The sequence below is a fragment of the Scyliorhinus canicula genome, chromosome 24 (assembly GCF_902713615.1).
Source record: "Scyliorhinus canicula chromosome 24, sScyCan1.1, whole genome shotgun sequence".
Lineage (NCBI taxonomy): Eukaryota > Metazoa > Chordata > Chondrichthyes > Carcharhiniformes > Scyliorhinidae > Scyliorhinus > Scyliorhinus canicula.
The window spans coordinates 7392113-7419738 of record NC_052169.1 but is presented as its reverse complement, the minus strand read 5'-3'; the positions used below and the strand labels follow the sequence as shown (position 1 = coordinate 7419738).

General features: G+C 49.0%; 1 protein-coding gene and 1 non-coding gene across 3 annotated transcripts; both read right to left on the bottom strand.

The window, feature by feature from the left end:
• Positions 1 to 4950: 4950 nt before the first annotated feature.
• islr2 (immunoglobulin superfamily containing leucine-rich repeat 2) lies at positions 4951 to 9303 on the bottom strand. Of its 2 annotated transcripts, none has more exons than XM_038784388.1 (2): positions 9073 to 9303; positions 4951 to 6999 (listed from the first exon to the last, which is right to left on the bottom strand). In XM_038784388.1, the coding sequence occupies exon 2, from the start codon at positions 6988 to 6990 to the stop codon at positions 4975 to 4977; it is 2016 nt and encodes a 671-aa protein (XP_038640316.1). In that variant the 5' UTR covers positions 6991 to 6999; positions 9073 to 9303; the 3' UTR covers positions 4951 to 4974. The 2 variants fall into 2 exon arrangements, with proteins under 2 accessions (XP_038640316.1, XP_038640317.1); XM_038784389.1 differs by lacking the exon at positions 9073 to 9303 and adding an exon at positions 7346 to 7443.
• Positions 9304 to 23754: 14451 nt separating this feature from the next.
• LOC119956962 lies at positions 23755 to 23857 on the bottom strand. Its single transcript, XR_005458722.1, has one exon. It is a non-coding gene; the product is annotated as a U6 spliceosomal RNA (small nuclear RNA).
• Between the last annotated feature and the right edge of the window lie 3769 nt (positions 23858 to 27626).

Below are 27626 nucleotides of genomic sequence, written 5' to 3'. Positions count from 1 at the left end.
GGGAAGTGCACCCAACTCCAGCTCCTCAGAGACCATGTTAAGGTACTGGAGCTGGAGCTGGATGAACTTCGGATCATCCGGGAGGCAGAGGGGGTCATAGAGAAGAGTTACAGGGAGGTAGCCACACCAAAGGTACTGGACAAGAGTAGCTGGGTTACAGTCAGGGGAAAGAAAACTAACAGGCAGACAGTGCAGGGATCCCTCGTGGCCATTCCCCTTCAAAACAAGTATACCGTTTTGGATGCTGTTGGGGGGGATGACCTACCGGGGGAAGGCCCCAGCGGCCAGGTCTCTGGCACTGAGTCTGGCTCTGGGGCTCAGAAGGGAAGGGGGGAGCATAGAAAAGCAATAGTAATAGGAGATTCAATGGTTAGGGGAATAGATAGGAGATTCTGTGGTCGCGAGCGAGACTCCCGAAAGGTATGTTGCCTCCCGGGTGCCAGGGCCAGGGATGTCTCTGATCGTGTCTTCAGGATCCTGAAGGGGGAGGGTGAGCAGCCAGAAGTCGTGGTGCACATTGGTACCAACGATGTAGGTAGGAAAAAGGGTGTGGAGGTAATAAACAAGTTTAGGGAGTTAGGCTGGAAGTTAAGGGCCAGGACAGACAGAGTTGTCATCTCTGGTTTGTTGCCGGTGCCACGTGATAGCGAGGCTAGGAATAGGGAGAGAGTGCAGTTGAACACGTGGCTGCAGGAATGGTGTAGGAGGGAGGGCTTCAGGTATTTGGATAATTGGAGCGCATTCTGGGGAAGGTGGGACCTGTACAAGCAGGACGGGTTGCATCTGAACCAGAGGGGCACCAATATCCTGGGGGGGAGGTTTTCTAGTACTCTTCGGGAGGGTTTAAACTAATTTGGCAGGGGAATGGGAACCGGATCTGTAGTCCAGCAACTAAGGTAGACGATAGTCAGGACGCCAAAGCACGTAGTGATGCAGTGGGGAAGGTAACAATGACAAAGGAGAGTACTTGCAGGCAAGGAGATGGGATGAAGTGTGTATACTTTAATGCAAGAAGCATCAGGAATAAGGTGGGTGAACTTAAGGCATGGATCGGTACTTGGGACTATGATGTGGTGGCCATCACGGAAACTTGGATAGAAGAGGGGCAGAAATGGTTGTTGGAGGTCCCTGGTTATAGATGTTTCAACAAGATTAGGGAGGATGGTAAAAGAGGTGGGGGGGTGGCATTGTTAATTAGAGATAGTATAACAGCTGCAGAAAGGCAGTTCGAGGGGGATCTGCCTACTGAGGTAATATGGGTTGAAGTTAGAAATAGGAAAGGAGCAGTCACCTTGTTGGGAGTGTTCTATAGGCCCCCCAATAGCAGCAGAGATGTGGAGGAACAGATTGGGAAACAGATTCTGGAAAGGTGCAGAAGTCACAGGGTAGTAGTCATGGGCGACTTCAACTTCCCAAACATTGAGTGGAAACTCTTTAGATCAAATAGTTTGGATGGGGTAGTGTTTGTGCAGTGTGTCCAGGAAGCTTTTCTAACACAGTATGTAGATTGTCCGACCAGAGGGGAGGCCATATTGGATTTAGTACTTGGTAATGAACCAGGGCAGGTGATAGATTTGTTAGTGGGGGAGCATTTTGGAGGTAGTGACCACAATTCTGTGACTTTCACTTTAGTAATGGAGAGGGATAGGTGCGAGCAACAGGGCAAGGTTTATAATTGGGGGAAGGGTAAATACAATGCTGTCAGACAAGAATTGAAGTGCAGAAGTTGGGAACATAGGCTGTCAGGGAAGGACACAAGTGAAATGTGGAACTTGTTCAAGGATCAGGTACTGCGTGTCTTTGATATGTATGTCCCTGTCAGGCAGGGAAGAGATGGTCGAGTGAGGGAACCATGGTTGACAAGAGAGGTTGAATGTCTTGTTAAGAGGAAGAAGGAGACTTATGTAAGGCTGAAGAAACAAGGTTCAGACAGGGCGCTGGAGGGATACAAGATAGCCAGGAGGGAACTGAAGAAAGGGATTAGGAGAGCTAAGAGAGGGCATGAAAAATCTTTGGCGGGTAGGATCAAGGAAAACCCCAAGGCCTTTTACACATACGTGAGAAATATGAGAATGACTAGAGTGAGAGTAGGTCCGATTAAGGACAGTAGCGGGAGATTGTGTATTGAGTCTGAAGAGATAGGAGAGGTCTTGAACAAGTATTTTTCTTCAGTATTTACAAATGAGAGGGGCCATATTGTTGGAGAGGACAGCGTGAAGCAGACTGATAAGCTTGAGGAGATACTTGTCAGGAAGGAAGATGTGTTGCGCGTTTTGAAAAACTTGAGGATAGACAAGTCCCCCGGGCCTGACGGGATATATCCAAGGATTCTATGGGAAGCAAGAAATGAAATTGCAGAGCCGTTGGCAATGATCTTTTCGTCCTCGCTGTCAACAGGGGTGGTACCAGAGGATTGGAGAGTGGCGAATGTCGTGCCCCTGTTCAAAAAAGGGAATAGGGATAACCCTGGGAATTACAGGCCAGTTAGTCTTACTTCGGTGGTAGGCAAAGTAATGGAAAGGGTACTGAGGGATAGGATTTCTGAGCATCTGGAAAGGCATTGCTTGATTAGGGATAGTCAGCACGGATTTGTGAGGGGTAGGTCTTGCCTTACAAGTCTTATTGAATTCTTTGAGGAGGTGACCAAGCATGTGGATGAAGGTAAAGCAGTGGATGTAGTGTACATGGATTTTAGTAAGGCATTTGATAAGGTTCCCCATGGTAGGCTTATGCAGAAAGTAAGGAGGCATGGGATAGTGGGAAATTTGGCCAGTTGGATAACAAACTGGCTAACCGATAGAAGACAGAGAGTTGTGGTGGATGGCAAATATTCAGCCTGGAGCCCAGTTACCAGTGGCGTACCGCAGGGATCAGTTCTGGGACCTCTGCTGTTTGTGATTTTCATTAACGACTTGGATGAGGGAGTTGAAGGGTGGGTCAGTAAATTTGCAGATGATACGAAGATTGGTGGAGTTGTGGATAGTGAGGAGGGCTGTTGTCGGCTTCAAAGAGACATAGATAGAATGCAGAGCTGGGCTGAGAAGTGGCAGATGGAGTTTAACCCTGACAAGTGTGAGGTTGTCCATTTTGGAAGGACAAATCTGAATGCGGAATACAGGGTTAATGGTAGGGTTCTTGGCAATGTGGAGGAGCAGAGAGATCTTGGGGTCTATGTTCATTGTTCTTTGAAAGTTGCCACTCAAGTGGATAGAGCTGTGAAGAAGGCCTATGGTGTGCTAGCGTTCATTAGCAGAGGGATTGAATTTAAGAGCCGTGAGGTGATGATGCAGCTGTACAAAACCTTGGTCAGGCCACATTTGGAGTACTGTGTGCAGTTCTGGTCACCTCATTTTAGGAAGGATGTGGAAGCTTTGGAAAAGGTGCAGAGGAGATTTACCAGGATGTTGCCTGGAATGGAGAGTAGGTCATACGAGGAAAGATTGAGGGTGCTGGGCCTTTTCTCATTGGAACGGAGAAGGATGAGGGGCGACTTGATAGAGGTTTATAAGATGATCAGGGGAATAGATAGAGTAGACAGTCAGAGACTTTTTCCCCGGGTGGAACACACCATTACAAGGGGACATAAATTTAAGATAAATGGTGGAAGATATAGAGGGGATGTCAGAGGTAGGTTCTTTACCCAGAGAGTAGTGGGGGCATGGAATGCACTGCCTGTGGTAGTAGTTGAGTCGGAAAATTTATGGACCTTCAAGCGGCTATTGGATAGGTACTTGGATTAGGGTAGAATAAGGGAGTGTAGGTTAACTTCTTAAGGGCAGCACGGTAGCATTGTGGATAGCACAATTGCTTCACAGCTCCAGGGTCCCAAGTTCGATTTCGACTTGGGTCACTGTCTGTGTGGAGTCTGCACATCCTCCCCGTGACTGCGTGGGTTTCCTCCGGGTACTCCGGTTTCCTCCCACAGTCCAAAGATGTGCAGGTTGGGTGGATTGGCCATGACAAATTGTCCAAAATTCTATGATTAACCTAGGACAAAAGTTCGGCGCAACATCGTGGGCCGAAGGGCCTGTTCTGTGCTGTATTTCTCTATATCTATATCTATAATGGATGGGTAGATAGACAGATAGATAGATATATAGATAGATAGATTGGTCGACAAATAGATAATGGATAGATAGACAGATAGATAAATAGAAAGGAAGATGGATGGATAGATAGGTAGATAGACCGATAGATATGTAGATAGACAGACAAATAGATAGGTATATAGATAGATAGAGAGATAGATAGATAGACAGATAGATAAATAGAAAGGAAGCTGGATGGATAGATATGTAGATAGACGGTTAGATAGGTAGATTGACAGACAGACAGATAGATAGATAGATATAGATAACGGATAGATAGATATAGATAACGGATAGATAGATAGATATATAGATGGATGGATAGATAAACAGACAGATAGATAGATAGATAGATAGATAGATAGATAACGGATAGATAGATAGGTGGATTGATGGATAGATAGATAGATGATGGATGGATAGATAGATAGATAGATAGATAGATAGATAGATAGATAGATAGATAGATAGATAGATAACGGATAGATAGATAGATAGATAGATAACGGATTGATAGATAGATAGATAGATGGCAGATGGATGGATGCACATGCTGCACAGGACAGGAAGGAGAACTTTACAAAAGGGGAGAAGGCGGTGGTTTTATCGAGAAAGCACCGAGCCGATTGGACGTTGAGCAAACATTTCTGGAGCTGGTGTCCAAAGTTGGTCTGGATTGAATGTTCTTGTTCCCAGTGAGTTCCCAGGGATATTCCCGGCGGCTGCCTGGATTGGTCTTTCTCTTTCTCTCTCTGGAATCCCGGGAATGATGATGTTCCTGTCTCAACAACAATATCCTGGAATGACGGGATTGGGACGCCACAGGTTACACTTTGGGGGGAGGGGAGTGTGGTTTTTTTTTGGGGGGGAGCGGGATTTTGCCGGGTCAACGCGCCGGCCGCCTGTAGTTGCCGTTAATTTCCTGGTTGATATTGACGGCCTCGGCGCCCAATGGCAGGCGATCGCTGTACTCCGATCCCACTTCGAACTCCTCCTGGGTGGCTTTGCTGTAGGAGGCGGGGATGGAGCCGGGGGCCACACTGCCCTCGCCAGCCTCGCTAGCCGGGTACAACTTCTCAGAGGCCGGTAGGGGGGAGCCAGGGGGCTGGGGCTCCAGCTCCCCGGGGGCTGCTTGGCTCTTCACGATGAGTTTGTAGGTCTTGCCTTGGTACTTGTAGAGGAGGTGACAGCAGGAAGCCCCCAGCAGAGGGATGGTGGCCAGGGCCAGGAGGAAGCAGCTGACCACCACCATGATGAGCAGGGATGGGATCTTCCTCCTGGTGGTGAACACCACTTGTACCTGGCAGTCTCTCCCGCTGTAGGTGAGGCACAGGGTGTAATTGGAGCCGGGGTTCAGGTCCTGGAAGCGGTAAGAGTTGACTCCACTCTCAATCATTGACCATTGCACCATGGCAGCCCCCTTGCCCCCCTCCTGGGTGCAGAGGTACAGCATCTGCAGGTTGTTGCTGGCTGAATTCCGGAAAGGAGTTAGCCTCACCCTGGCATCGGTCTCGCTCACCTCCAGGGCAATCACCCCGAAATCAAAGGTGTGTTGCTTCATCTGGGAGCTCTGGTTGAAGGCGTGGTTGGAGATGTAATGACTGCCTGCCTTCTGGGAGCACATCTGGGCAGTGGGGGTGCCCATGGCGTCCGTCCCGGCTGGGATGCTGGCGATGGTGGTAATGCCCACTGTCCTGCCCTTGCCCCCTGGCTTGAGGACACTGTTCTTGGCCAATTTCAGATGGGGCTTGCCAGCGCTGGGGCTCAAGATGGGGTCCTTGCTGTAGCCAGGGTCGTACTTGGGGGACGGGGTGGCAGGGGTCACCCGCACATTAAGGGTGGACTGATTGCTGCCCATTGGGTTGCTGGCCAGGCAGGTGTACCGCCCCTCCTCCGATTGGCTCAAGTGGGGGATGATGAGGGTCCCATTCTTGAGGAGGACGAAGCGCCCCCCACTCTGCTTGCTCTTCAGGCTGAGGAGCCCATCCCTCACCTCCTCCTCCTCCCCCTCCTCCTCCTCCCCCTCCCCCTCCTCCTGCCCATTGGCCTCGTTCAGCTCAATCTCCTTGCTGACTGTCCGGATCTTCCACTGGATATGTGGTGGGGGGTTACCGCTGGCGTTGCAGTGGAGGGCCAGGCTGGAGCCCTCGCTGAACTCTGCCTTGGGGTTACTGGGCTGGGAGCTGAGGGAAACCTCAGGGGCCATGCAATGTAACTGGGGCATCTCCACCACCGGGGTCCCCTTCAGCCCCTCGGGCTCCGAGCACTGGACATCCTGCTTCTCCGGGATGGAGATAAGTGCCTTGAGGATCCAGCCCCTCAGCCATTCCAGCTGGCAGTCGCAGGAGAAGGGGTTGCTGTAGATCTGGAGGTGGGACAGGGAGCTGAGGGAGTCGAAGGTGCCCTGGTGGAGGGTGTGGAACATGTTGCTGTTGATGCGTAAGGAGCGCAGGTCCTTGAGGTTGGTGAAGGCGTCCCTGGGGAGGGTGGCCATCAGGTTATTGTTCATCTTGAGGAGCTGCAGGGCGGTCAGGTTGTACAGGTCCTCCCAGGGGAACTCCACAATCTGGTTGTGGCTCAGGTCGAGGTTCTTGAGCTGCAGCAAGGGCGCCAGGGTGCCCTCCTCGATCCTGGCGATCTGGTTGTGTGCCAGCCACAGGGAGCTCACCTGCCCCAAGTCGGCGAAGGAATCCCGGAGCAGCGACTGAATCTTGTTGGCCGACAGGCTCAGGGTGGTCACGTTGTGCGGGAGGCCCTCGGGAACCGCGGCAAAGTTCTTGTAGGCGCAATCCGCGAACTGGTGTGAATACTTGTCCTGGCACACACAGGGCTCTGGGCAGGCATGGACCATCCCCAGAGCGGCCAGGTAACAGGCGCTCAGACACAGCAACCTCATATCCATCTTCACCCTCTGAAAGATAATAGAACCTGGATCAGTTACACCTTCAATATCATTCACCCCCACCCTCACGGTGTCAATGCACCGGCTGCCAGCAGACCCTTCGGCCAATCGTGCCTCTACCCGCTCAATGAAAGAACCATCTAATTAATACCCACTGCCTCCCCCTCTCTCCCTCCCACAGGCCCTGTAATTGTTTCATTTTCAAATTTCATCCAATTTCCTATTTGGAAATTTGATCTATTCCTCCCACTCTGACCTAGCGCTGAATTGCAGCCAATTCCAACTCCCTCCCCGAGCAATAAGCAAAGAAATACTTCTAAATCCCCTTCGTCCTCCTTAAAAAAAAAATAATTACCTGAAATCTGTTTCCTCTAGTCAGCTGCCAGTGGAAATAACTTCTCCTTTATTTACCTCCCCCCTCTCCAAACGTCTCGTTGATGTCCAACTCCTTCCTTCCTTTCCCCCCTCCCCCCCTCCCTCCCTCCCTCCAAGTACTGCCAGCTTCTCTCTATCCGGAGGACTGGAGATTCAGGAAGCCTCCTGTTCCCAGACGGATTCTCATTCGCCTGGGAATTATCTGTGCTAACGCCCAATCAACACACATTGTCCCTGCGTCGTCGCCAACACACACTTGAAGGTGCCAGAATCTCAGTCCTCTTTTATCTAAATCTGGAGAGAAATATTCTTGATAATTACGGGCTGTAAGCAGTCAGTTAGGATAACGAGATTCCAGCTCGTTGATGGGTTTTTTGGCCCCAAAAATAAAGAGTTAGAGAGAAGACAGATGTTTGAACCGCAAATCCTGATGTGCACCACGGTGCAAGTGAAGGTGGGGGCGGGGAGGGGGCTGATTCCTGGGAGCGATTGCATTTATTCAGCACACTGTCTAAATCACTGGCTTTTAAAGCAGACCAGCAGCACGGTTCAATTCCCGTACCGGCCTCCCCAAACAGGCGCCGGAATGTGGCGACTAGGGGCTTCTCATTTGAAGCCTACTTGTGACAATAAGCGATTTTCATTTCATTCATTCGATGTGTTAAACAGTTGCTCCCATCCCCATCAACATAAGCGGCCCAAATACACACACACACACTGCACAAAAACATGGTGAGTTTCTGTTTTAAAATTACTCTTGTGGGTCCGGCCCCCATTTGCCCCTCGATAAAGCCTCATGTGAGAGCCAGTCCCTGTTTGGGTAGGTACACCGCGGCGCTGTTAGCTGCGGGTGGTGATTTCAGCCCAGCCCCGATACAGGAAGGTCGGTTATATTCCCGAGCCCTAAATCCGCAAGATGCAAAAGTTTAACATTTCTGAAAGGGGTAAAGATTAAACCTGTGGGGGGGATCCACATCTCCCAAGATTGGCGTGTCGAAGAACAATCTTATTTCGATAATTCAGTCGCGGGGTACAATCGGTGTGGGAGCATTGTCCGTTATTGGCGATTCTCCCAAATGTGACCCCAGCTTTCTACCTCTCTCTCTGAAATTCTGAATTCCGGAATGAGCTATTTTAGGTTGCAAACAATTGGGTTTGTGTGGGGGAGGGCGAGGGCGATGATATGGGTTATCAATGTCAGACCCACATTGTGCCAAGCTGCCCACCCGCAAATCAAAGGCTTCAGGGCGATGGCAATCGAAGAATATCTTTGGGCGGCTGAATTCCGAATCACTTTGTGACTCTCTAATGGTCGGATTTCAATCAATTTCCTCCCATAATCACCAAATTTCGTTAGTGGGGATTTTCCCCCCCCTTGTCTTTGGAGAAGGGGAGGAATGTGTGTGAATGAAATATTAATTAAAGGACCATCAATGTGTCTGTGTGTGTGTGTGTGTGTGTCTCCCTCTGAGAAGCAGGGAAATAATTTTTGGTCCAATTTGAGGATTGTTTTGTATTTTGGAAATAGACCAATTGGAAATGCAATTAAATTGTTATTAATACGCCCCAGTCTGTTTAACTTCTGTCTATTTCTGCTGATTGATACATTCCTCGCCTTAGAAAGTCGGTTTTAATCCCCTCCCTTTGCCAAGGTTATCCAAATATCTGTTGCTGGGTGAGATCTGGATAGATTTCACTTTCTCTTACCGTTTGGCGGAGGGCTTTGGTCGCTTCTGTCGGTCAGGGCACCCAGCCCTGTCGGAATTTGAGCCCAGGTCGTTTACAGACTTCGGGGGAAAGGCGGCGAGGCGGAATTTCCCACCCGGCGCAAATTGCGCTCTTCACTCTGAGCTCTCCCGGCGGGAGCTGCGGCTCGAATCAGCATGTTTCACACCCAGGGTGTTCTGGGGGGGGGGGGTGGGTGGGTTGGGAAGGGGATTTTGGGGGTGGGTGGGGTGCACACACACACACACACACACCCGTTGCCTGAGCTGTCAGTTGTGTTTTTGGCTGGAATCTCCAAGGCGCGCCCCCGCCAGCGCCGGCGGCGCGCAGCCTCTCCCAGGTACCGCGCCCCCTCCTTGGATTGGCAGACTGAAGGATGAAGGGAGTGTTGTTTGTGAGAGAGAGAGAGGGAGGGAGAGGGAGACAGAGGGAGAGAGAGAAAGAGTGTGTATGTGAGAGAGAGAATGAGAGAGCGATTGAGAAAGAGAGAGAGAAAGAGTGTGTATGTGAGAGAGAATGAGAGAGAGAGAGAGAGAGAGTAAGAGAGAGAGAGAGAGAAAGTGCGTGTGAGAGAGGGAGAGAGAATGTGAGAGAAAGAGTGTATGTGAGAGAGAATGAGAGAGAGAGAGAAAGAGTGTGTATGTGAGAGAGAATGAGAGAGAGAAAGAGAGAGAGAAAGTGTGTGTGAGAGAGGGAGAGAGAATGTGTGAGAGAAAGAGTGTGTATGTGAGAGAGAGAATGAGAGAGAGAGAGAGAGAAAGCGTGTGTGTGAGAGAGAATGAGAGAGAGAAAGAGAGAGAGAGCGAGAGTGAGAGAGAGAGGAAGTGTGTGTGTGAGAGAGAATGAGAGGGAGAGGGAGAGAAAGTATGTGTGTGTGAGAGAGAGGGAGAGAGAAAGAGTGTGTGAGAGAGGGAGAGGGAGGGAGAGGGAGACAGAGAGAGAAAGAGTATGTATGTGAGAGAATGAGAGAGAGAAAGAGAGAGAGCGAGAGTGAGTGTGTGAGAGAAAGTGTGTGTGAGAGAGGGAGAATGTGTGAGAGGGAAAGAGTGTGCATGTGAGAGAATGAGAGAGAGAGAAGAATGAGAGAGAGAGTGAGCGAGAGAGAAAATGTGTGAGAGAGGGAGAGAGAATGTGAGAGGGAGAGAAAGAGTGTGTATGTGAGAGAGAATGGGAGGGAGAGAAAGAGTGTGTGAGAGAGGGAGAGAGAGTATGTGTGAGAGGGAAAGAGTGTGTATGTGATAGAGAATGTGTGAGAGAGAGTGAAAGTGTGTGTGAGAGAGATAAAGAGAAAGAGTGTGTGTGTGAGAGAATGAGAGTGAGAGAGAAAGTGTGTGTGAGAGAGGGAGAGAGAATGTGTGAGAGGGAGAGAAAGAGTGTATGTGAGAGAGAGAATGAGAGGGAGAGAAAGTATGTGTGTGAGAGAGGGAGAGAGAAAGAATGTGAGAGGGAGAGAGAGTGTGAGGTAGAGGGAGAATGTGTTTGTATGAGAGAGAGAATGAGAGGGAGAGAGAGAGAAAGTGTGTGTGAGGGAGAGAGAAAGTGTGTGAGGGAGAGTGTGAGAGGTAGAGGGAGAATGTGTTTGTATGAGAGAGAGAATGAGAGGGAGAGCGAGAGAGTGTGTGAGAGAGGGACAAAGTGAGAGAAAGTGTACGCGAGAGACGATGAGACGGAGAGAAAGTGTGTGTGAGAGGGGGAGAGAGTGAGAGGGAGAGAGAGGGCGAGATTGGGAGTGAGAAAGAGAGGGAGAGAGTGAGAGGGAGCGAGAAAGTGTATGTGTGAGAGAGGGAGAGTGAGAGTGTGTGTGAGAGAGGGAGAGAGTGAAAGGGAGAGAAAAAGAATGTGAGAGAGAGGGAGGGAGAGAGAAACAGTGTGTGTGAGAAAGGGAGAGAGGGAGAGAAAGAGTGAGAGGCAGATTGTGGCAAACCACCATCCCTGGGCTAGATAATCAGAAATCCCACTTTTAATTATAGACAGAGTCACCGGAGCTGGGCAGACTTTCCCTAATCTGTCCTTTTGACATCAAAAGCACGATTTGTAAAATCCATTTGTAACATGTGTCTGTTGTAATTGCAGGAGTTGGAAGGAGCTTGCGGGAGGACAGAGTCCGGGTCTGGGAGCCAGGGATGGGATGGTGTCAGGGCTGAGAACGATGGAGAACACACCGGACAGAACTGGTCCAACATTTTACCAAACCTGAGGAGGGAGAATGGTACCGTGCCTGGGATCTCACACTGGGTATGTATGGCAAAGCTAAACAGAGATAGATAGATAGATATACAGATAGATAGATAGATAGATAGATAGATAGATAGATAGATAGATAGATAGATAGATAGATAGATAGATAGATAGATAGATAGATAGATAGATAGATAGATAGATAGATAGATAGATAGATAGATAGATAGATAGATAGAGATAGATAGATAGATAGATAGATAGACAGACAGATAGGTAGATAGATAGATAGAGAGAGAGAGAGAGAGAGAGAGAGAGACAGACAGACAAACAGATAGATAGATAGATAGATAGATAGATAGAATGAATCATACTTGGTATGTATGTGGCTGGACAGACACAGACGGAGATAGTTAGATAGTAAATGGATAGACAAATAGTAGATGGATAGACAGACAAATAGTCGTTAGATAGATGGATAGATAGATTGACAGAAAGATAGATAGATAAATAGATAGACAAATAGTAGATGGATAGACAAATAGTCGGTAGATAGACAGAAAAATAGTAGATAGGTAGGTAGATAGATGATAGATAGATAGATAGACAAATAGTAGAAAGATAGGTAGATAGACAAATAGAGAGACAGCGGCAGACATTGGCAAAATAAAGGAGATAGATAAAGCGACAGAGAGAGATATAGACAAATAGAGATAGATGGATAGATGAGTAAAGAACATATGCATTTATCAGAAATATGTTATATATTATCTGTATGTATTATCCGCCATGGGTGTATGTATGTACATATAGAATAATTCTGTCATATATCAGCTCAAAGTATTTGTATTACTGGACCTGAACACAGTTCAGCTTCGATTAAATGAAAGGTATATAATTGGTCAAGGTGCCCCCCCCCCCCCCCCTCACACACACACACACACACACACAGATAGAGTCTGATTTCCTGCAGAGATTCTGCTGGCCCACCCCTTCCCTCGCAATGTCAATGACCAGGAATCGCGCCGCACCATCCACTTGGCAAACAGGCAGCTTGTTGTCGAACTGATTCTCCAGCAGTCAGTGTGTGTGTGTGTGTGTGTGTGTGTTGGGGGGGGGGGGGGGGGGGGGGGTGGTTTCTCACCTGGCGCTCAGCTTGTTATTTTGTTTCCATAATCTTTTATTTAAAGAAAATAAAACTTTGTTGCGATGAAGCGAGAGCGAGACCCCGTGGAAATAACCTTTCTGGTTTCAGATGCAAGGGCTTTTATTAAATTGACACCATTGGCGGATGCTTTGTGTTGAGGTTTTTTTTGAGTCGAGCTTTTTTTTTACTGTGAGATGTGTTGGAGGCAATTCTGGAGCAATTGGCAGCTGAATCCCCGCTGACAACGGCGCCTGGCCATGTTGGGGTGCAAAGTGCTTGTTCGTAATTCTCGGGGTTAAAATGGGAACGTGTTGAAATCTGTTTGAAGGGCCATCGCTGCATTTTTCTCCCTGTTCCGAATTCTAACGACCTGGATACACTCAAATCGCCCTCTCTAAAATGCAATGCAAATCAAACTTTACCGCAGAAAGGGAAACACTTTTATTGACACCCAATTGTAGAAAATTACATTTAAACAGCACAGAGGCTTATCCCTGAATGACCCATTGTGTGGAATGTTATTTTAACCGTGCACCCTGTTTAGAGTGAATATCACTGAATACCTCTGGCAGTAAGGAGGGAATGTCACGGAAATATTTCTAACCCCCATCGAAATTTCCACCCCGCCTGCAGTGAAATATATTGTGTGCCTTAAATTGAAAGCCTCCGATTCTAACTCAACCGTTTCAGGGTGAACCCGACATTGAGATTAAACCAACCAAATGCAATTATTCCCCAATAATTGCAAAAACAGACCAGATTTCTGCACCTTTTCTGTGTCCCTCGCTTTGGTTAAAAGAGACAGATGTTGGGAAATAAAAGTGGAGGTTCTGCACAGACAATGATTCCGTTTTGTCTCATTTTGACTGCACTGAAATGCCCTTTTCGTTTCGAAATCTCACGAACGGTCATTCACCCTCCCACCACTTTCTCCTCACGGGGAACCGCGGAATGGAAGGTTTCAATCTTCAGTTTTCGATTCCCAGTCCCCAATCTACCATTTTCACTTGCTATATATAACTGGGCGCTTGTGGACGACCACCTGTCCACTGGGATATCTTGTCGATATTTGTTCTTCACATTTCATAGAATTATCATAGATTATCATAGAATTTACAGTTCAGAAGGAGGCCATTCGGCCCATCGAGTCTGCACCGGCTCTTGGAAAGAGCACCCTACCCAAGTTCAACACCTCCACCTTATCCCCATAACCCAGTAACCCACCCAACACTAAGGGCAATTTTGGACACTAAGGGCAATTTAGCATGGCCAATCCACCTAACCTGCACATCTTTGGACTGTGGGAGGAAACCGGAGCACCGGGAGGAAACCCACGCACACAACGGGAGGATGTGCGGACTCCGCACAGACAGTGACCCAAGCCGGAATCGAACCTGGGACCCTGGAGCTGTGAAGCAATTGTGCTATCCACAATGCTACCCTGCTGCCCACATTTGAGGTAAGGTCCCAGCCATCGATGCCGTTTCAGCTCCACCCACACCCCTCCCCTAAAATAATTCGAGAATGATACAATACGCAGAAGGAGGCCACTCGGGCCATCGCTCACCTGCCAGCCCTTTCGAACAGCAATTCGTTTTCACACAGTGTTGCAGATGCTAATTTGAAACATGCAAAGAGACAGGGGCAACATTGCTGCGTCAGAAGAACAGAGGAGTTAGATTATTCGATTTGTCCCTGATTCTGTCCCCCCCCCCCTGTCCCCCCCCCCCCCCCCCCCCCCATCACCTGTCGTTGGGAAAGACTTTCAACTTACCGTCACCAGCCCACAAATAAAGACTAAATTATGTTTCCACGCTTTGTATGTTCAGACACGCGGTGCCTAGCTCCAATTACTGTCACACTCCTTCGCGATGGGCTTTTAGTCATTTCTGCTGGGACTGACTACATCGCATCAATTTCACATGAAGCCATTTCATCTTTCACTCTTGCAGACATGTCTGCTGGCGACCAGCATTTTTCTTTTTGTTCATGTTCTCAATCTGCAGTTCAGGCATAACACGCTCTTCTAACAAAGAAAATAACAACCATGACATCTTTTCACGTTTAATCTGAAATGCCTTTGATTTGTTTAAGGGCATTTTGGTTTTTCACTCCCCTCCCCCCCCCCCCCCCCCCCCCCTCCTTATCCATGGATTTGTGATGAACTGAGCAGTAGAACTCTCTTCTCAATTCAGACACAGCATAAAACACTTGAAAATAAAATTAACGGTGGCATTGTGGTTAGCACTGCTGCCTCACAGCTCCAGGGTCGCGGGTTCAGTTCCGACCTCGGGTGACTGTGCGGAGTCTGCACTTTCTCCCCGTGTCTGCCTGGGTTTCCTCCGGGTGCTCCGGTTTCCTCCCACAGTCCAAAGATCTGCAGGTTAGGTGGATTGGCCGTGATAAATTGCCCCTTAGTGTCCAAAAGGTTAGGGGTTACTGGGTTACCGGGATAATAATAATAATCGCTTATTGTCGCAAGTAGGCTTCAATTAAGTTCCTGTGAAAAGCCCCTAGTCGGCACATTCGGGCGCTTGTTCGGGGAGGCTGGAATGGGAATTGAACCCGCGATGCTGGTCTTGTTCTGCATTACGAGCCATCTATCTTAGGGTGGAGGTGTGGGCTTAAGTAGGATGCTCTTTCCAAGGGCCAGTGCAGACTGGAGGGGACGAATGGCCTCCTTCTGCACTGTCGGGATTCTACGATCGATTCTACAATTAACCTCCCTCTACCCTGCCCAACATGATACCTCAGACACAATGACCATCTTTATTAGGTAGGAGGGCAGTGAGTGCATTTCCTTTGAGGTTGTGGCGACATTAAGATGGCATGGAACCAGGGCAGCACGGTGGCGCAGTGGTTAGCACTGCAGTCTCATGGCACCGAGGTCCCAGGTTTGATCCAGGCTCTGGATCACTGCCCGTGTGGAGTTTGCACATTCTCCCCGTGTCTGTGTGGGTTTCGGCCCCACAACCCAAAGATGTGCACAAACAACAAAGAACAAAGAAATGTACAGCACAGGAACAGGCCCTTCGGCCCTCCAAGCCCGCGCCGACCATGCTGCCCGTCTAAACTAAAATCGTCTACACTTCCTGGGTCTGTATCCCTCTATTCCCATCCTATTCATGTATTTGTCAAGATGCCCCTTAAACGTCACTATCGTCCCTGCTTCCACCACCCCATCTAGTGCTGGGAAACATATAGTTAACGGTAACTTTAAAAAAAAGTTTAATTTACTAATTACTTGACGCAATGTCAATTAAAGGGGTGCAGTGCTCTGACTGTGAGATGTGGCAGGTCCGGGAGGCTTCCAGCGTCTCGAATGGCTTCATCTGCAGAAAGTGCACCCAACTGGAGCTCCTCACAGACCGCATGGTTCGGTTGGAGCAGCAGTTGAATGCATGTAGGAGCATGCAGGTGGCGGAAAGCGTCATAGATAGCAGTTATATAAATGTGGTCACACCCAAGGTGCAGGCAGAGAAATCATAGAATTTACAGTGCAGAAGGAGGCCATTCAGCCCATTGAGTCTGCACCAGCTCTTGGAAAGAGCACCCTACCCAAGGTCTACAACTCCACCCTATCCCCATAACCCAGTAACCCCACCCAACACTAAGGGCAATTTTGGACACTAAGGGCAATTTATCATGGCCAATCCACCTAACCTGCACATCTTTGGACTGTGGGAGGAAACCGGAGCACCCGGAGGAAACGCACGCACTCACGGGGAGGATGTGCAGACTCCGCACAGACAGTGACCCAAGCCGGAATCGAACCTGGGACCCTGGAGCTGTGAAGCGATTGTGCTATCCACAATGCTACCGAAATGGGTGACCACCAGAAGGGGCAGGCAGACAGTGCAGGAATCCCCTGTGGTTATCCCCCTCTCGAACAGGTATACCGCTTTGGATACTGTCGGGGGGTGGGGGGGGGGGGGGGGTATAGCCTATCAGGGGAAAACAGCAGCAGCCAGAGCTGTGGCACCACGACTGGCTTTGATGTTCAGCAGGGAGGGTCAAAGTGCAGAAGAGCAACAGTCATAGGGGACTCTATAGTCAGGGGCACAGATAGGCGCTTCTGTGGATGTGAAAGAGACTCCAGGATGGTATGTCTCCGAACGGGTAGCGGGCATCCTGAAGGGGGAGGGCAAACAAGCAGAGGTCGTTTTACATATTGGTACTAATGACATAGGCAGGAAGGGGCATGAGGTCCTGCAGCAAAAGTTCAGGGAGCTAGGCAGAAAGCTAAAAGACAGGACCTCTAGGGTTGTAATCTCGGGATTACTCCCTGTGCCACGTGCCAGTGAGGCTAGAAATAGGAGGATAGAGCAGCTAAACATGTGGCTAAACAGCTGGTGTAGAAGGGAGGGTTTCCGTTATCTGGACCACTGGGAGCTCTTCTGGGGCAGGTGTGACCCGTATAAGAAGGACGGGTTGCATCTAAACTGGAGAGGCATAAATATCCTGGCCGCGAGGTTTGCTAGTGCAACACGGGAGGGTTTAAACTAGTATGGCAGGGGGGTGGGTACCGGAGCAATAGGTCAGAAGGTGAGAGCATTGAGGGAGAACTAGGGAATAGGGCCAGTATGGCTCTGAGGAAGAGCAGACAGGGAGATGTTGCTGAAAACAGCGGGTGTGGTGGCCTGAAGTGCATATGTTTTAATGCAAGAAGTATCACGTGTAAGGCAGATGAACTTAGAGCTTGGATTAGTACTTGGAACTATGATGTTGTTGCCATTACAGAGACCTGGTTGAGGGAAGGACAGGATTGGCAGCTAAACGTTCCAGGATTTAGATGTTTCAGGCTGGATAGAGGGGGATGTAAAAGGAGTGGTGGAGTTGCGCTACTGGTTAGGGGGAATATCACAGCTGTACTACGGGAGGACACCTCAGAGGCTATATGGGTAGAGATCAGGAATAAGAAGGGTGCAGTCACAATGTTGGGGGTTTACTACAGGCCTCCCAATAGCCAGCAGGAGATAGAGGAGCAGATAGGTAGACAGATTTTGGAAACGAGTAAAAACAACAGGGTTGTTGTGATGGGAGACTTCAACTTCCTCAATATTGACTGGGACTCACTTAGTGCTAGGGGCTTAGACGGGGCAGAGTTTGTAAGGAGCATCCGGGAGGGCTTCTTAAAACAATATGTAGATAGTCCAACTAGGGAAGGGACTGTACTGGACCTGGTATTGGGGAATGAGCCCGGTAGGGTAGGTGGCTAGGTGGATTGATATAGATATAGAGAAATACAGCACAGTTAGGGGCAGCAGGGTAGCATGGTGGTTAGCATAAATGCTTCACAGCTCCAGGGTCCCAGGTTCGATTCCCGGCTGGGTCACTGTCTGTGTGGAGTCTGCACGTCCTCCCCGTGTGCGTGGGTTTCCTCCGGGTGCTCCGGTTTCCTCCCACAGTCCAAAGATGTGCGGGTTAGGTGGATTGGCCACAATAAATTGCCCGTAGTGTCCTAATAAAAAAGTAAGGTTAAGGGGGGGGGGGTTGTTGGGTTGCGGGTATAGGGTGGATACGTGGGTTTGAGTAGGGTGATCATGGCTCGGCACAACATTGAGGGCCGGAGGGCCTGTTCTGTGCTGTACTGTTCTATGTTCTAGAACAGGCCCTTCGGCCCACGATGTTGTGCCAAACTTTTGTCCTAGGTTAATCATAATTTTGGACACTAAGGACAATTTATCATGGCCAATCCACCCAACCTGCACATCTTTGGACTGTGGGAGGAAACCGGAGTACCCGGAGGAAACCCACGCACACCACGGGGAGGATGTGCAGACTCCACACAGACAGTGATCCAAGTCGAAATCGAACTTGGGACCCTGGAGCTGTGAAGCAATTGTGCTATCCACAATGCTACCGTGCTGCCCTTAAGAAGAAATTAATCTACACTCCAGTATTCTACCCTAATCCATGTACCTATCCAATAGCCGTTAGAAGGTCCCTAACGTTTCCGAGTCAACTACTTCCACAGGCAGTGCATTCCATGCCCCCACTACTCTCTGGGTAAAGAACCTACCTCTGACATCCCCCTTATATCTTCCACCATTTACCTTAAATTTATGTCCCCTTGTAATGGTTTGTTCCACCCGGGGAAAAAGTCTCTGACTGTCTACTCTATCTATTCCCCTGATCATCTTATAAACCTCTATCAAGTCGCGGATTGGCCACGCTAAATTGCCCCTTAATTGTAAAAAATGAATTGGGTACTCTAAATTTTTTAAAAAGATGGCACGGAACCGGATTTAATCTGTCGTGCACACTGAGCAATCTGGTTCATGATCAATACATAACAATGCAATATCAAGTAACATTGTCCTATTTGGTATAACACACAGATGCAGGTGGTGAAAGGTAGAACTGCGATCAACCTGTACACATTTGTATCAGTAATTATATACGGAGATAAAAATTACTAGCAATTACCGCCTTCCCCAACCAACCCAACAATCACAGTTTCAATCTGTTGCTTTTCTACAAGTATTTATTTGCACCGTTGCAGATTACAAGTAAGTGACTCCTGACCCCACAGCTATAGTTGCAGTCAGGGTCTATTTATATCACATTCTATCCCAGCAGAATGCTACAAAAAACAGTCAAACTAAGTTTCTATCCTAAAAGGAGCACCATTGATCCTCCATAACAAAACCAATACCAACAAGCAGTCAGCCAGGGAAGGCCGGCGTGGGAACTACCCATTGTCCCTCTGGACCTCCCACAGAGCATAAGAAAATCCCCAATTAATATCCATCACCTGCATACAGTTAATATACAATTTCTTTTTGAAAAGATGCTGCGACCTCAGCCTCACTGAGCTAATGCAGCAACTGACTGATGTTATGTAGCACAGGGTGAAGTTTATAGCTGCCATGAACAACACTCCAAACACTTAAAAATGTTCATTAATGGCAGTTTTGCATTTGGCTGTAATGACAATAAGAGTCCTCATTAAATAGCATTAAATTAAAACAAAGCAGCACTTCAAAGGTAACCATTGACTCCACCAGTGTCTCAGCAAGGACTCCGATTCAATCTTACCTCAGTGGAAGGGCAGCACGGTGGCGCAGTGGTTAGCACTGCAGTCTCATGGCGCCCAGGTTCGATCCCGGCTCTGGGTCACTGTCCGTGTGGAGTTTGCACATTCTCCCCATGTCTGCGCGATTTTCATCCCCACAACTTAAAGATGTGCAGGGTAGGTGGATTGGCCATGCTAAATTGTCCCTTAATTGGAAAAAATGAATTGGGTACTCTAAATTTATAAAAAGAAAAAAAAAATCTTACCTCAGTGCTGAGTTAGCTAACCTTCCCTTGAGCAATATTTAGGAAGTCCAGGGTAATGAAGAAATACATCAGCCAATATTGCTGCTTCTGATAGTCACTCAATGGGCAGGCACTGTAGACATGGACATATTCAACTGTGACAGTTGTCATGGTTGAATATCCCGCTCCCCGGGCAGCACGGTGGCGCCATGGATAACAATGCTGCCTCACGGCGCCGAGGTCCCAGGTTCGATTCTGGGTCACTGTCCGTGTGGAGTAATAATAATAATCGCTTAATGTCATAAGTAGGCTTCAAATGAAGTTACTGTGAAAAGCCCCTAGTCGCCACATTCCGGCCCCTGTTCAGGGAGGCCGGTACGGGAATTGAACCGGCGTTGCTGGCATTGTTCTGCATTACAAGCCAGCTGTTAGGCCCACTGTGCTAAACCAGCCCATTCTCCCCGTGTTCGCGCTGGGTTTCGCCCCCCCCCCCCCCCAATCCAAAGATGTGCTGGGTAGGTGGATTGGCCACAATGAAATGAAATGAAAATCGCTTATTGTCACAAGTAGGCTTCAAATGAAGTTACTGTGAAAAGCCCCTAGTTGCCACATTCCGGCGCCTGTTCGGGGAGGCTGGAACGGGAATTGAACCGTGCTGCTGGCCTGCCTTGGTCTGCTTTCAGAGCCAGCGATTTAGCCCTGTGCTAAACCAGCTAACCAGAGGCCAGCACCAGCCTTGTTTTAAGGCCTCGCCCACAGACAGCTCAGCGAGTGCAGCATTCCCGCAGTACTGCACTGGAGTGTCAGCTTCACTGAAATGGGCATTTGAAGCAAGAGGCACTGGACTGGGTGCAGTGAGACACCCCTGAGGCTGGGGTCCCAGTGGGTGAGCACAGTGCTGGGAATTTTGGGAACCAGATTTCACCGTGCTGCCCTCCAGCCCCGACTGTTGCTGGGGAGGAGGGTCTCACTCATTGGCCAACAGCAGAAGCAATCTGGTAACTGGAGTTTGTCAAGAGATCGGGTAACAAACTAACATTGACTCAATTGTCACAATTGTGACTTCCTGGGGATCATCAACCGCACGAGTGACTCAAAGTGACTCTGTTGTGACAAATTAAAGTGAGAAATGCAATTGATTAAATTGTGTACCAATGCAGCCCGCTCCCAGGCTGCAGCGAGACAGAGAGGGGAAATAGAAACTGCCCCAGTTCCTGCAGGTCAGCTCCTGTCAGTGTCACAGCACAATTCAGCTGGAGGCTCCTCAGCTTCAGAAGGAATCTACACGGGATTAAACTCCCGGGGCTTTCCTGTCAATCCATCTTGTCCAGCTCTGTAGCTGGGCCTCAACACACTGTCTGGAGGATATTGATGCGATACATTTGAAGGACGTCAAATAACTTTATCAGAATTAAATAACATTTCACCACATTCAACATCAAAGAGCAAACAGCTCCTCAGTTCATCTGGCTTTTGATTGGTTCCTCATCATGTTTTTCCTCCTCACCCCACTCCCCACCCCATTCAGACCCCACTCCACACCCTATCCAGACCCCACTCCCCACCCCATCCAGACCCCACTCCCCACCCAGTCCCCATTCCCCTTCCAGACCCCACTCCCCACCCCACCCAGACCCCACTCCCCATCCAGACCCCACAACCCACCCAGACCCCACAACCCACCCAGACCCCACACCCCACCCAGACCCCACTCCCCACCCAGAGCCCACTACCCACCCAGACCCAACTCCCCATCCAGACGCCCACTCCCCACCCAGACCCCACAACCCACCCAGACCCCACACCCCACCCAGACCCCACTCCCCACCCAGAGCCCACTACCCACCCAGACCCAACTCCCCATCCAGACGCCCACTCCCCACCCAGACCCCACAACCCACCCAGACCCCACAACCCACCCAGACCCCACTCCCCACCCAGAGCCCACTACCCACCCAGACCCAACTCCCCATCCAGACGCCCACTCCCCCCCAGACCCCACTCCCCACTCCCCACCCAGACCCCACTGCCCACCCACACCCCATCCAGACCCCACTCCCCAACCAGACGCCCACTCCCCATCCAGACCCCACACCCCAACCAGACGCCCACTCCCCATCCAGACGCCCACTCCCTTCCCAGACCCCCCATCCAGACGCCCACTCCCCACCCAGACCACAATCTACAGACAGGCCCTGGTCTCCAGCCAAACTGCACTGTGCCCTCCATACCAAATCAGCCCCTATAAATAACTAAAGAAATCAAACACTCTCAGCAATCCAAAAAGAACACTTGCACACACTTTGCTTTTTATTTCAGCATTTAACCAACCAGGCTCTGAAATGTGATTATGCCATTTCCGAGGGGGCAGAGCACGGCTGACCGGGGTCAAAGCGGCGCCGGCCCCAATTTGGTCTTCAGAGCCGATTCACCGCCCAATCGGTGATTACAATATCGGCGTTGGGCAATGGGGAAACCAGACCCCTGTCACTCCTATTCTAGCTCTTTGAAAGTCCAAAGGTGCGCAGGTTAGGTGGATGGGCCATTACCGATGCGCGGGGGTTACAGGAATAAGGCAGGGAGTGGGCCTAGGTAGGGTGCTCTTTTGAAGGGTCGGTCGGTACAGACTCGATGGACTGAATGGCCTCCTTCTGCACAGTAGGGATCCTATTGATTCTACTGAAAGGGCTATCCAATTATTCCTCACGTCCCTTGCGCTTTCACCCTGCGCATTCTATTCCTGTTCAAGTTTTATTTTACAAATCTGGTTTGTCCTTTTCGAATATTGTTGGAGCTGGGTGCGAGATATTAATTGTTTTTTTCCTCTCTCTCTCCTGCATATGTTCGATCCCAGCTGCTGCTGCTTTCAGATTACCGGCCATCCAATTAACCAGATCCATCGCAGCGGATTGAAATAACAAGTGTGCTTTTTTTAAGCGAAGCAGCATTTTTGTCAGTATTTGCTGTCTGTTTAAACTGTGCTCAGTCTCATCCCCACAGCTTCTCCTTCGCCACCTTCAGAGAACTGAAATGCTTTTGATCAAAGGTTTTGATGCCGATCTTCAGAGGCAATCTACTTACATTTAAACACAATACATAAACTGTCTCAAACTGGAATTATAATCCAAATTGTAAACAAATATAGCAATATCCAAACACAAATGTGTCAGGAATTTTCTCCTCACTGAATACTCGTAACACATAATAATAATTTTCATTGTCACAAGTAGGCTTACACGAACACTGCAATGAAGTGACTGTGAAAAGCCCCTAGTCGCCACATTCCGGCGCCTGTTCGGGTATACGGAGGGAGAATTCAGAATGTCCAATTCACCTAACAGCACGTCTTTCAGGACTTGTGGGAGGAAACCGGAGCGCCCGGAGGAAACCCACGCAGACACGGGGAGAACGTGCAGACTCCACACAGACAGTGACCTAAGCCGGTCAAGTTCTCTCTCACAGGTTGTACGTTGATTCATGTTGTGAGTCTTGAAACCTATGTAATTCTTTAAGTGAACACATAACTGAATAATAATAATCTTTATTATTGTCATAAATAGGCTTACATTAACACTGCAATGAAGTTACTGTGAAAATCCCCTAGTCGCAACACTCCGGCGCCTGTTCAGGGACACCGGGGCTGGTTTAGCACAGTGGGCTAAACAGCTGGCTTGTAAGGCAAAACAAGGCCAGCAGCGCGGGTTCAATTCCCCAAACAGGCACCGGACTGTGGTGACTAGGAGCTTTTCACAGTAATTTCATTGAAGCTTACTCGTGACATTAAGTGATAAAAAACATTATTAACACTGCAATGAAGTAACTGTGAAAAGCCCCTAGTCGCCACACTCCGGCGCCTGTTCGGGTACACAGAGGGAGAATTCAGAATGTCCAATTCACCTAACAAGCACGTCTTTCGGGACTCGTGGGAGGAAACCGGAGCACCCGGAGGAAACCCACGCAGATACGGGGAAACCGTGTAGACTCCGCACTGACAGTGAGCCAAGCCGGGAATCGAACCTGGGACCTTGGTGCTGTGAAGCAACTGTGCTAACCACTGCGCTACCGCGGCGTCCGAAGAAAATATGGCACGCTTTATGAATTTCTGTGTCATCCTTGCGAAGTGGCCATGCCAATCTTCTCCGAATCCTTCCAATTTTAGTATGTGTGCTGCCAAAGTCTTAAGTGAGATCAATAAAGGTGTCAGTACAAAAATAAATTGAACTTGCATTTAATATTCAATTTGTCTGTTTCATCCGTTGATGCCAACAACAAAATGCTGGTCTAGCCAGCGACACCCATATCCCATCAACAAATTTTAAAAATTAAATCTCCGAATCATAGAAAGATGAAGCAAATACTTTAAATCTTTAGCAGTGAGCCCCTCTGTGATTCCCTTTCGTTTTAAGAGAATGTGACTTGGATCAAGCGAGAGATTTGCAGCTTGAAAAGACAGTTAATCAGCAAGCAATTTCAAATGACATACTAACGTTGAATTGGATTTGATTATTGTCACGTGTACCAAGGTACAGTGGAGTACATTGTTCTGCGTGCAGCTCAAATAGATCATTCTGTACATGAAAAAGAATATGTAATAGGGCAACACAAGGTACACAATGTAAACACATAGAGACCAGCATCGGATGCAGCATGCAGGAGAGTAGTGTTAATCAGGTCAGTCCATAAGAGGGTCGTTTAGGAATCAGGTAACAGCGGGAAAGAAACTGTTTTTGAATCTGTTCGTGCGTGTTCCCAGACTTTTGTATCTCCTGCCCGATGGAAGAAGTTGGAAGAGTGAGTAGGCCGGGTGGGAGGGGTCTTTGATTCTGCTGCCCGCTTTCCCCAGGCAGCGGGAGGTGTTGGCAGAGTCAATGGATGGGAGGCGGGCTTTGTGCGATGGACTGGGCTGTGTCCACGACTCTCAGTAGTTTCTTACGGCCTTGGGCCGAGCAGTTGCCATACCAGGCTGCGATGCTGCCAGATAGGACGCTTTTTGTGGTGCATCTGTAAAAATTGGTAAGAGACGATGTGGATGTGCCGAATTTCCTTAAGTGTCCTGAGGACGTATCGGCGCTGTTGTGCTTTCTTGGTTGTCGTGTCGACGTGGGTAGACCAGGACAGATTTTTTTTGTCCCTTCCCCTCCCCCCCCAAAAATTCAAAACCTGCACTTCCATAGCACCCACTACAACCTCAGGCTGTGCCAATACACTTTACAGCCAATTAAGTACTTTTTTTCTGATCGGGGGGGGGGGGGGGGGGGGGGGGGTGTCAAATCCCACCAGGGCAGATGGTGAAATTCAAATTCAATAAAAATCTGAAATTAAAAGACTTACGGCAACCATGAAACCTTTGCCTTAAGAAAACCATCTGTTTCCCTAACTTCCCTCTGGGAAGGAAATCTGGGCTGGCCTACATGTGGCCCCATTGACTCTTAAACTGTCTAGCCTAGCAATTAGGAATGGGCAATGAATGAAATGAAATGAAAATCGCTTGTCACGAGTAGGCTTCAAATGAAGTTACTGTGAAAAGCCCCTAGTCGCCACATTCCGGCGCCTGTTCGGGGAGGCTGTAACGGGAATCGAACCGTGCTGCTGGCCTGCTTTCAAAGCCAGCGATTTAGCCCTGTGCTCAACAGCCCCTGCTGGCCCAGTTGACATATCATGAATGAATAAAAAGAGGGCAGCAGGGGGCGCAGTGGGTTAGCCCTGCTGCCTCACGGCACCGAGGTTCAATCCCGGCCCTGGGTCACTGTCCGTGTGGAGTTTGCACATTCTCCCCGTGTTTGCGTGGGTTTCGCCCCCACAACCCAAAGATGTGCAGGTGAGGTGATTTGGCTATGCTAAATTGGAAAAATGAACTGGGTACTCTAAATTTTTTTTTAAAATTAATGAATAAAAAGCATTGAAGTATCGCTCTTGGAAACTCCAAAGCCGAAACGTGCACGGGAAGCTCCCACAAACAGCAACAGATAATCTGTTTTAGGTTGAGGGATAGGAGGGTGGGGTGAGGGGAGGGGGGGGGGGGGTAAGATAACTCACCGTCGTTCGTCCCTCAAATGGGTCTTAGTGCTGCCCCCCACCCCACAGCCTTGGACTTGAAGCCACAAACTTCTGAGTGGCCCACTGAGCCAAGGGTGACTGCCAGCAGCTGCCCCTGCAAATCATGTTTTAAAATCCGTCACGTAGGGAGTATTGATTTTAAAATCAGGATTATTTACCCTCGGTTGATTGGAGGATTATTCCAAATTCCAGTATGGAACACTGACCCGGTGCTGATTGTAACAAACACATACACATCGGGGCCAGCTGCTGGCCGTTCGTCGTCCCGGCACAAGACTCTATTTTGGCTGCACCACGCCTGTTGTTGGAAAGAAGCACGCCCTCTAACAATGCTAAAGATGATTTCCTACCCGAAGCCCATTAGCAGTGAGCTCTGCAGTTCCCAGCAATGTGGCCCCATCTGGTGGCAGGAAACTCAACCGCAATAGTCAGCCTTGGAAACACTGGTGCACATTGGAGGCAAGTGCAGCCCTGGGTGCTGCCACGTTAAGTTGAGCCGAGCCCTCAACAAATGCTCACCCAGGACATAATTACAGTTTGCTTCCTGATAGTTGATTAAAACTGGCACTAAACATTCCAATAACCAGCACAGGAGGAATTTAGTGTTCGAGGTTGGACTGCTTGAAAAGTGGAGTGCATGGCGATTCTAACATTCTATCAGTTATATAACCAGTAAATCTGCTGCCCAGTATCACATGGAAACACGTGTTGGAAGACTTCATCAATGAGGTAAACCATTTCATTTTAAATCTGGAGCCTTTTCCTTTAAAAAGGTGTTGGGGGGGGATGGGGCGTCAATTGAAATCATATCTGACATTGACAGATTTTTGTTATCGTAGAATCTCTACAGTACAGGAGGGCATTCGGCCCATCGAGTGTGCACTGGCCCTTCTACCCATGTCCACTTACCCAGCCAGTCCGCCCTATCCCTGTGATGCCATAACCCAACCTGCACATCTTTAGACACTTAAGGGCCAATTTAGCATGGCCAATCCACCTAACCCGCACATCTTCGGACTGTGGGAGGAAACCGGAGCACCCGGAGGAAACCCACGCAGACACGGGGAGAACGTGCAGACTCCATAGCGACCCAAGGCTGGAATTGAAACCGGGTCCTTAGGGCCCTGAGGGAGCAGTGCTAACCAGTGATAGATAAGGTTATCAAGGGATTATAGGAACCAAAGGGGGGTAAATTAAGTTAATGTGCAGATCAGCTGTGATCTAATTGAATGGAACAAGCTGGAGGGGCTGAATGGCTGTTCCATATATGAATTATGATTAAAATTTTTTATTTAATTCTCTTTGCTCAGAAGCCCAAAACAAATCCACTCTCAATGGAATGGGAGGGGAAGCTAGGTCGGGGTGGCATTCATCGCCTGGCTACATGTAACCAGGGGCCGGTTTAGCTCACGTGGCTAGACAACTGGTCTGTGATGCAGGGCAAGGCCAACAGCACGGGTTCAATTCCTGTACCGGCAGAGATCAACCATGATGGCCCTCATCTGCGATGCGGTGATCCTCAGGTTAAATCATCACCAGTCTGCTTTCCCCCTCAAAGGGAAAGCAGCCTATGGTCACCTGGGACTATGGCACCATTACATGCTCTGTACTTGTGCTCACAGCTGTGAGACGTCGTTGGGTAAAAACTATATAAAGGAGATGTTTCCCAGGAATAAGAAACAAAGCTCTGGGCACCCACACAGACAACCGAGGAGATCGGGGCGGAGTGGGTTCAGAGGCCAAGGCTCTGGGGACATGGGTTCCAATCCCACCAATGCCATGAAAGCTAGCCTCGGTGACCATGAATAACGATCATGGAGCCCGAGCAGCTCGGTCGGTAGAATGCGTGACATTTAATCTGCTCGCGTGAAGCCTTTGATAAATGTTATTC

Excerpts from the sequence above, each read along its gene's own strand:
- islr2 (XM_038784388.1), bottom strand. The coding sequence starts at position 6,990 with ATGGATATGAGGTTGCTGTGTCTGAGCGCCTGTTACCTGGCCGCTCTG.